The following is a 10,421-nucleotide window of genomic DNA, read 5'->3' as shown; positions in this document are numbered from 1 at the left end:
CTTAGATGTTTTCTTATTAACTTTGATTGGTTCTTTAGGTTGTTTAAATAATAAAGTCTGACTCTGATGGTGATGATCGTTTATTTCACCCATTACATGTCTTCCAGGATATTAACCCTCCTGTTGTCTTCATTTACGGGCAAAAATTGTTTCCTTGTCTGCAAAAAAATTCAAAAATTCAGTAATAAAAATCCCCCAAATTTCTGAAAATTTGCAAAACCTTCAGGAAAAAATTCCGCTAATTCCTTAAAAGTTTCCCTTAAAAGTTTTATATTAAAAAATCCCTGGAATTTGGGAAGAAAATTCTTGTAAATATTTTCAAAAAATGAGTCAAAATCTTCACAAAAAATCCTAAAAATATCTAAAGTGATTACATATATATCAGTAAAACTTCTAATATTTTCTTTAAAATCGATTTTTGATGGATTTTGGTAGATTTTTTTCTGAATGTTCTTAAAGAAGCATTTTTTTTGTAACATTTCTTTTTTTCCACCAAAAAAATGTTCAAAAATTTCCCAAAAATGTTAAATATGTGCACATCAGAAATTTCACTGTGAAAATATATGGTTTTTTCCCACATTTTTAAACTTTAAAACAGGTCAATTTGACCCGCAGAACGACACAAGGCTTAAAAAAAAGACACCAAATAGGCATGCTATCAAGGTATAAAACCTGATTTTCAATGACTCACACTGTCAAATAAAAAAATACTCTGTAAATGCACAATGAAAAGAAAAGATACGTGGTCTGACCGTATCGTCAAAAAGCTTCCTCAAAACAAAGCAGTTAAAAATCATAAATCAAATTCTCACTAACTGTGGCTGATTCTTCCGAGATGTTCACATGTGTGTATTGTAAAAAGAAAGAAGAAGAATGACAAATTAAACTTAATCTAAATGTATTAATTTGGTCCTCAGACTCTTTACTTCAATACAACAATGTAACATACTCGCTTCTACTTCATTCTAATCTGTATATTTGTGTACGAAATATTGGATGATTTTATGTCCTTAAATGAAACTATCAGAGAAGTTTAAAAGGAAGATGCTTCTTTATGGAAGAAACTACTTTTACATAAAGGCCACAAGCAAGAAATGCTAGGAACTTCTAGTTTAATGTTATCAATACATTGTGTTGTAGATGCTATTTTACATGTTTTTAATGCGAAATGTAAAAAAAATGTAAGTAATTTGCATGGCTCTTCAAATCTGTAGTGTTTTTTTAATTATTATTCTTGTAGCGCTCCATCTAAAACTAGACATAAGGCGGAAACAAAGTGATCACATATATAGAAATAAACTGGTTCTGAGCAATTTATTACCAGTAATCATACAAAGTGTGAATGACAGACACCACCACAGAGTGTTTCTTTTCTTTTTATTTAAACATATGAAATTGTTTTCATCTCAGTGTAAGAAGCATCACAGGAAATGTCCTTTCACGTAATGCTTTATTCACAATTTTCTGATTGAGACTTTGTCTAACTTTTTGGCTTCTTTCTGAGCTTATATGAGGTTTACTAGATTCAAAGAAACACCTTCACCCAGTAAAACAACTACTGCTGTGGATCAAAGGCCGTCCAAAGGCGACCGTACGTCTCCTAAATCACCACACAGTGTTGAGCACAGATGCTGATGTTCACAGAAACATAAATAAGGAGGTTTCAAATGTCCAGGTTGGGCTGAAGCGAGAAACATTTGCCGTGGTATTTACAGAGTCCTGCCATGTCAAATGCAAAAAGCACCATGTTGCTCTAATAGAAAGGGTCTCATTTGGCAAAACATCAAACTGCCCCTTTCCTTAGAAAGGAATGGGAAGCCGTCATGGGAGGCCATGAAGGCGAGTCAGACGCAGTTTCATCGGTGCAGCGTGGCGTCCTACTCGGCCTTCTTGGCCTTCCTCTTGCGAACGCCCTCGCTCAGCTCCTCCTTGGTTTTGAGAGGTGAAGATGGAGCGGCAGCGGCGGCATGGTGGTGGTCATCCTCACCGCCACCCAGAGGAGAGCCGAAGAGCAGGTGGCAGGTCCAGGACTCAATGAGGGCGAAGGGGGAGCCGTGGGAGTGTCGGGCGGTCATAAACACCTGACAGGACAGACAGAAGAGATTCAGCCTTGTAGCCACTGAATTTAGATGTCAAAATCATATTCTTCATTCTGATGACTGACTGAAAGTAGCAGCACAGTATCTTCTATGTCTCTGAAAAAGTATTCTGAGGATTTGCACTGGAAACTCGACAGTTTTTACAGTTTACTGTCAAAAAATGGAATGTGAGTTTGAAAGCTGTGAAGGTTTTTCAAGCAGAGTGGTACAAAATGTGCAAATGAGTTGCAATTTGGGAATTGTAGGATATAATGATTTTTTAAAGGAATTTTTGTACTTCATGGAAGTTCAATATGTTTATGTGTTTGAGGTCTTCATGAACCTTCTGAATCCAAAGCAAGGAGGACAGTTCTAATGCCATAAATCATTAGAACTGCTCCATGTAAACACAGCCTGCAGTTCAGCTGAAAAGTCCTTTTTTTAAATGTTGTCATGTGACTGTTGGTTGTAGCTGAGTCAGTCGTTGCTCCTCAGTTGCATCAAAGAACACAGATTTTTTTTAAAGTATTCAATTAATGCAAATGAGACATGTAGAATACAGCGACTTTGATGAAATATTACAGTTTGAAGCTTATTTTTTATTAATTTTCCAATAGAACAGCTCATTACAAATGATTAGTTTAAGGACCATCAGGACATTGGAAACTTTATGATTTGTTATGTTTTTACAGCTTCTATCTACAGTAAATGGTGTAATTTTTTTTGCAATTTTGAAAGAAATAATATTATTTTCAAAGCCAACGGTGGTTAATCGGGTTCATATTTTAAATGAAGGCAACTTTTCTATTCACCCCTCCCTTTTATCAAATAAAAAAATGAAAGCAGTCATTCTTTTTAAGTAATGCACTGCAATGGTATTGTATGGTTTAGTCTTTTATTTGAGCGTTGTGTTTGTTTGTGTTGCATTTGTTGTGTTTCATTTACATATTAAATGTGCTTTGAAAGTAAATTTGCTTTTAAAGGTAGTCTGCAAAGTTGAATATTTAACATCAGTTCTAACCTGAGCTTAATTATCAGCTCATGATCACCAAATCTTTATCTGGGAGACAGGATTTGGTGACCTGCCAACCTTTATTTAATAGTGAACTTTTCATCATCCTCTCACATGCACCAATACAGAACTAGGATCTGAGGCTTCAGTGCTTCTCGTACCTTGGTTGTGACCATGAAGAGGGTGAAGACGAGGATGAGGACGCTCTTGGACACTGGCAGCCAGTGAGCCTCCTGCATGGTGAAGAGGATGGCTCCGTACAGACTGGCTTTGGTCGGGCTGCCGAGACAAAACACAGACTGTCAGTGCAAGAGCGACAAATTACAATAAAAGAGAAAGTTTAAGATATGAGCAAGGCATCTTTATGAAATTAAGAGTAAAACCTGCTGAGAAGTGAGAAAGTGAAGGTTTGATGTCCCTCTGTGGACTGAACAAAGTCTCAAGGACTCTTACAATCAAATCCAGTAAAATCAAAAAAAATAGGAGCGATTAAGAATAAGAGATTTTATCTGATGGTGACAGAGTGTATTAAGTGTGCGTTACAGTCTCCTGTAGGGTCCTGTTAGAAGCCACCACTGGGGGGCACCAAAGTCCTAAAATGTTGAATTCTACACATGAGCGACTTCGATTCCTGTTACAAACAGGCTGACTGTGTTTTGTGTCTAATTTAACATCCCTTTTAATCACAATCACCCCTAAGTCCTTGGCTTTTTTGAAGGAATGTTTCTTTAGAGTCCGTCTGAAGCAGCTACACACTTGAGGAGGCACTGATGAGGGCATTTCACACGCACACTTACAATGACATGTTGAGGATCTCGTTGGTGTCGGGCCTCCACACGCCACGCAGCAGCTGCTCAAAATTGGAAATAAGAGCCACTCCAGATCCTGGGAGGATAAAAATAGACGGTGAAAAAAATGAGGACAAAAAAAGTCAGTGTTTCGTGTCACTGCTCTTATCTGGCTTCAGGTTCTCTCAAACATTTTCAACACAGACGCCTGCAGTGCCTCAGTGCTACAGCTGGGACTGTGCAGGAAACATATTCTCTATGAGTACTTATGTTTGATGGAATAGTTTCACAGTATAGACAGAGAGAAGAAATGTGGTTTATAGAGTTTGAGCAGCTTTGCCGTTATCATTTAAGGCTTTGCTCTTTCATAAATTGTTGCATTTGAACATTTTTTACTTATTTTCTGACTTTAAACATCAGACTTGTAGAACAATATTTCCATACATTGAGACCTTTTTTCCCTCTTTGACAGTTTTATTTCCACAAAATGAGCGAAAGTGACAAGCTACTGAGGAGTAGTAAACACGTGCAAGGCCACATTAAGCTGCCTTAGTTCTTGCATTTCTCTGCTAGAATAATATCTGGGACTGGGTTTACTGTCGTTATTTAGGATTTCTCGCAATGTAAATGCAAAATGAAGGCATCGATTTTCACACCAGATCCTCTACAAGTCAGGGTGCCAAATAAAAACCATTAGCTATTAAGTAATACAGCAGGACTCTGGTGGTGTAGGGGCATTTATTCCTGAGTATTTTTTTCTAAAACTAGTGCAGACCAGTTGAAGCTGGAGCTTTCAAGGAACAGTTGGTAATCCATCCTTGCAGAGTTGCACATGTGCAGCTCATTCATGTTTAAATGCGGCTGTTGTACTGTTGCTCTCTGAATGCAGCTGTCAAACCAAGCAGCCACAGCATGGATTCACCGAGCAACACTGAACACGGTCTCCAAGGTGACGCAGCGAATGTTTGCAGAAACAGTCACCAGATCTGACATTCAGCGACTTTTCAAAACAAGAATTTGTAGGAAATTAATACGGGTCACCAAATGTGTGTCACAAAGTCATTCAGTGAGCCGCTAAGCTGGTAAATCTTCACCATTCATCTGAGAATTTAAGAACCTAGTTTAAGTATCATCTGTCATCTTCATCTTTACAAGCACATCTCCAACGCTGAGAATCACCGACCTTTAACATATCCGACGATGACCATGATGAAGAAGCCGTGGTGGTAGGCGTGGTGGGCGTGGTGAACACCTGCGGCGATCTTACGAGTGCGGACGACTTCCTTCAGGGCGACCAACACCAGCTTGACAGGCAGGAAAGCCACACATTTATAGAAGAGGTTCAGTGGGCAGTAAAAGATGAGGTACCTGCCAAGAGACAGAAAAACGGCATCAGAGTGAGAGAAGGTGTGAAGCTGGCTGCTGTGATGCAGAATCAGCTTTGATCATGAGCTTTTCATTGAATGGTAAAGGGTCAGTTCACACAGAAATCTCTATTTTGTGTCACGTCTTTCAAATAGCTGAGACTTTCCCATAAGAGCAGGGCCGGCCGCTGGCATAAACACTCTATGCCTTTGTTTATAGCCACATCCACTAGAGGGGGCCACACCACAATAAGTGTGTGATTCGCATTTTGTCCCTGTCTCGGATACATTTTTTTAAAAATAAATATTTGCTGTTAATCATGTGCATGTGTGTTTTAACCCAATTACAAGCTGTGCACGTGATTTGGTAGTTGCCCTGTGCATGTTTTGGGGCCACAAAAAAAATCTTGCTTAGGGCCATCAAAGTCCTAGGGCCGGCCCTGCATAAGAGCTGAGGTGAACTGCATCTAAAATAACATTTACAATCTCAAAAGAATTGTCATTTACAGAAACTATGTCACTGCTACTGTGGATAAGCTACAGCTTCAACTTTAAATCAGTAAAAAACGTGGTTCCCAGTTAAAACAGAATTTAGGAAAGAGTCTCATGAGTGGGAGATGTCCAAGAAATCCAGTTTCAGAGGTTTCTCTACACTGATATTGAAAGTACAGCATTGCTTTATGTATTTGTGTTGCCCTAAAATTAGTCAAATTAAAAGAAATGGAGTTTAAAAAAAACTTAAATGTGCCTATAAATCTCCTACTATCAACAATAGCCACCATAAATTCACTGAAATCAGATTATCTCGATATGGTTGAAGATATTTTGGTCTCGTGCCAGAACTACAGGTGTGAATCATGACATAATTACAATATTTTGTCATCTGACTGATCAAACAGAGGCACAGTTTTATCAAATATACAGTGTTGAAAGTTTGATCAGAGCTTTTGTAGCCGCATGTGACCTTGAAACAGAATCTCTTCTCCTGTTCTGGGGATTTTCTCACCAGACAGCTGAGGCCAGCAGGATGTGGCTGTTGTGTTGGAAATAGTCGATGGGGCTGCTTCCAAGCATGATGTCCGCCAGGATGTAACTGCCGAAGCAGTAGAGCATGGCGCAGAGCCAGGAGGCCACGGGACTCCTGCGAGAAACCTCCACCGAGCCTGCAACGGAGCAGATGAGCTGTCAGTGAGCGTCATGGACATAAGGAAGGGTGTGAAAATGAAAATATTACCGCATGTGGCCAGTAGGAGTGTGGTTATGAGTTAGAATAGGGAGGCCGATGAAAATGTGACTTTGATTACATTTTCATGTTCGACAGAAGCAGAAAAAACTAAAAAGCAGTGCACATTGTTTGCCATAACTGGCTACAGCAGCTCACTGCTACAACTAGAAGATTTAAATCACTCAGTTCATGTATTTACAAAACTATATATAGCAAGGACTGACTGGCTAAATAATTCTAAGAAAGAAGAAAAATGTCCAACTTTGGTGACTCCTAGTGGTAATATTAAAATACCATCTCAGATTATTTTATTCTCAACTTGAATATGAAAAAATAATGATACTATTTATATTCATTTATTTTAAGACTGTTTTGAAAAATGACTTTATTTCTGTATTGTATCTTCCACATGTAAATGAGCAATTGTGTTTCTAATCTATTCTTGTGCTGACTTTATACTTTTTTTCTCCTTTGGAGCTGCTGGAACGGTGAACTTTCCTCACTGTGGGTTCAATAAAGTTTATCTTATCTTATCTTATCTTAATTATGATTAACCATTAAAAACCTGCTTTACACTCTCCCCATTAATGACCTGCTAAATTCCAACACAGTGAATGAGTTTATGAGCGTCTCCACTCTGACCCAGACAAAACTCTGGTAATCTTTGACTTTTTTTGAGAACCAGTAAAACCAGCTTGAGATATTTAGCTTTTAAAACTTTCTGTCAGCTCCAACCAACTGTTACTGGTAACATTCAAAAGTTATTATCAGGGGCTCCCTTGTGTGTCTGTGAGCTGTATCTTTGTCTACGCCCAGTTTGTCGTTTCAGGTCACACCCTGATAATACGCCCTTTTATCATAAACTAATATTGACTAAAGACGACTACAGTGTAAGCTGAAGGAGGATGAAACCACAAATGCAGATTTTCACTATAACGTTGTTTGAAATCTGAATGATCACAGAAGAAAAACTCATATCAAATGCGACATGTTCATACACAAAGTATGATGTATTTTGATGATACGTTGTATTGTCAGGTGTTATATGGCAGTGGTTCTCAACCCTGTTCCTCAGGACCCCATGTCCTGCATGTTTTAGATGCTTCCCTGCTCCAACACACCTGACTCAAATGATCAGCTCGTTATCAGGCTTCTGCAGAGGCTTGATAACGAGCTGATCATTTGAATCAGGTGTGTTGGAGCAGGGAAGCATCTAAAACATGCAGGACATGGGGTCCTGAGGAACAGGGTTGAGAACCACTGTTATATGGGACGACACACCGGTGTTACAACATTGTTAGAGACACACGGTAAACCGAGATGTGAGCACAAATCTCTGACAGGTGGGCGTGGGTGTCGTCGTGCGAGCGGCGCTCAGTTTGAAAGCAACCTGATCCTGAGAAATGCCTCCCTATAAATACATCCAGCTCCTCTGCTCCTCCTGCCTTGCAACTGTCGGCCCGTCTTAACCTTCGACCCCACACTTGTCTCTCCTTCCTGCGCTGATGTCGACCTCATCTCATTCATGTCCTCCTCCAACATGTGGTGTGAACCGGGACCCTCCACTCAGACACATACAGGCACCGCTGACTGTAACGTGATCCTGCACATGTCGGCAGCATGAGTCATTTGACTGTAAAATTCTAGATATGAAAATAAGGCAAAGTTTTACTGCTGCTGTCACGAAGTGGGCAACACGATGAGCTCATTTCAACTTTAAAACATACATGAAAAACTTAAAAACAAGCCCTCTGATGACACCTTTCAAACTTCAGCAGCAGAAACATGCGTGTGTTCACTCTGCGGCTAAATGAGGCCTCGACTAATTTGGCGTCCCTCTCATGTATAACTTTGTTATAGATATCTTCCTATTAATTCCACACTTTCTTCTTCCTCGCCAAAACTCGCTGCCAATGTTACCCACAATGCAACACAACCTGTGACAGTTGAGTTGCACATTCAGGAGTGTGATGTTCAGAATGGCAAATGAGCCGTAAGTAGCTCCCTTATTGTAAATCAATTAGGAATAGTCTATTACAAACTAAATCTAAGTAATTTTTTGCTCATTTTAATTCCATGACACCAAACACAGTGAAAACATCATCACACGTTAATTCTGAAAATACTACAGGGCTTCAATGACATATCCATTAACTTCAAATAACTCATGTAGAATAAAACAGGTTCCCAAATGACTACATTTGGGGGGTTGAAGTTTGTTGATCTGCTGAGTAACTTCAACATTTTACCCAAGTGGCTGGAGCGTGGCGCAGGAGTGAGAGATGAAATTAGACTCTGATCTTTCTTTAAATCTCCTAAAACACATGAATCATGTTATTCATTCTGTGGATGTCTCCAGTTCCTTTTCTAAAGAGTTATCTGGGGTGTTTGGTGCTTCTGGAGTCTTTTCTGAGGGTCCAAGTGGAACCAAAGTGAGCAGACAGTAGCTGAGACTTCATGTCACTGAACTGTGATGAAAACATGCTACAGGACGCCAGGTTTGTCTGTTAGCTCAACAGCTTAATTCATGTTTTAGTGTAAACAACACACCCAAATGAAGCCTACAAGTGTGCGGCAGAGGGGCTCCGGAGGCCCACTGACTCTGTCTATTTCAGGCTCTTCTATTTATTGCTTAAGTCGCTGGTATGCACATGCCTTCTCTCAGGTTTCATCCTCCTCGGGCTCTGTTGCTCAAAGGAATCAAATCTTGGAAAAAATTGGAGCTCTACCCAAAGCTGAGTGGTTTAATCTCCTCCAGTGATTTCCCACAGAGTAAATGAGGTCAGGCTGCTGTAGCACCAGACTTTCCTTCATATGAGGCCGGCAGAGCTGCAGAGCTGCTGCTGGGGTTTATGTAACAGGTCATGCTTTATAAGGATAGGGCACTTTAGAGATAACAGCAGGAGAAAGTCCTTGTAGGGGAGATCCATGCAATGTGTAGGCTAGTTACACCATGAAAATGACTTCATTTGATAATAAAATTTTTCATGTAAATGTTGTAGTTTTTCAGACTATATCATTACTTTTGAGCTTTGATGTGTTTGGATTTTCATAAATGTGTTGAAAATATGTTATTCTAGACGTATTTTGCTTTGGTTTTTTTTTTCTAAGTAAATGTGTGTTTTGCTGAGTGTGGAGCATGCACCTGCCACACAGAACGCAGTATCGATTCTAAACAGACTGATCACATAATAAAGTGGAGAAATATTGGAGGTGAAAACTGGAAGCAAAGAGAAAAAGTGTGACAGAAACTCACCGGGCTCGTATTTGAGGTAGAGGATGGACACGATGTAATAGGCGAGATCAAACACAGGAAACATTCCCATTTTGGAGAAAGCTTGGGCAAAATCGCCCAAATTAAGAACTGCCAGCACCTCCATGATGTCCGTTTGACGAGCTGCGGTATTTTTTCTTCTTCTTTTTTCTTCTGTTTTTAATTCCAACTGCGCAGTCTTGGATCGGAAGCCCCCCCAACCCGGTCCACCGACTCTCCACAAAGCCCCCCGGTCTGTACAGTGAAAGCCTGTGACACTCAAGCCTTCCTATTAATACCTCTCATCTCCACAGCCTCAGCATCATCATCATCATCATCATCCTCCTGCTGCTGCTGCACGTTTTAGGCGACAGGAGGCTTCAGCTGCTCAGTATTATGTGAAAAAGAAAAGGCTTGTCTTCCTCCTCCTCCTATCTGCATCATCCGACTGGGCAACAAGACGCCGTTGGATGTTTAATGTGGATCAGAGACACAACAAAGCCACGTGTCTACGTCTAACGAGGGCAAAGATTTACCCGGTGGGTTCATGAAAACGTCCCAAAATCCGGATCAAAGCTCTAATCCCAGCATTTCATGTTATGCTTGTCTGCATTCCGTCAGATGATGCAGAAAATGTTGAGTTTAAAGGCGCAGCAATAATAAACCTGCTTTAATAAATAACAACCCTGATCTATTTGCGA

General features: G+C 40.0%; 1 protein-coding gene across 1 annotated transcript; it reads right to left on the bottom strand.

Annotated features, from left to right (window-relative positions):
• Positions 1–1,363: 1,363 nt before the first annotated feature.
• On the bottom strand, positions 1,364–10,325 carry tmem38a (transmembrane protein 38A). Its single transcript, XM_022192528.2, has 6 exons — positions 9,724–10,325; positions 6,249–6,405; positions 5,062–5,246; positions 3,888–3,975; positions 3,252–3,369; positions 1,364–2,081 (listed from the first exon to the last, which is right to left on the bottom strand). The coding sequence occupies exons 1-6, from the start codon at positions 9,845–9,847 to the stop codon at positions 1,878–1,880; spliced, it is 876 nt and encodes a 291-aa protein (XP_022048220.1). The 5' UTR covers positions 9,848–10,325; the 3' UTR covers positions 1,364–1,877.
• Between the last annotated feature and the right edge of the window lie 96 nt (positions 10,326–10,421).

This window comes from Acanthochromis polyacanthus, chromosome 4, assembly GCF_021347895.1.
Source record: "Acanthochromis polyacanthus isolate Apoly-LR-REF ecotype Palm Island chromosome 4, KAUST_Apoly_ChrSc, whole genome shotgun sequence".
NCBI classification, from domain to species: domain Eukaryota; kingdom Metazoa; phylum Chordata; class Actinopteri; family Pomacentridae; genus Acanthochromis; species Acanthochromis polyacanthus.
This window is presented reverse-complemented; position numbering and strand designations above follow the sequence as displayed.

Coding starts and splice junctions, on each gene's coding strand:
- tmem38a (XM_022192528.2), bottom strand. CDS start 9,847: ATGGAGGTGCTGGCAGTTCTTAATTTGGGCGATTTTGCCCAAGCTTTC. Junction 3,976..5,061: donor CATCGTCGGATATGTTAAAG/GTCGGTGATTCT, acceptor TTATCCTCCCAG/GATCTGGAGTGGCTCTTATT. Junction 3,370..3,887: donor GAGATCCTCAACATGTCATT/GTAAGTGTGCGT, acceptor TTGTCTCGGCAG/CCCGACCAAAGCCAGTCTGT.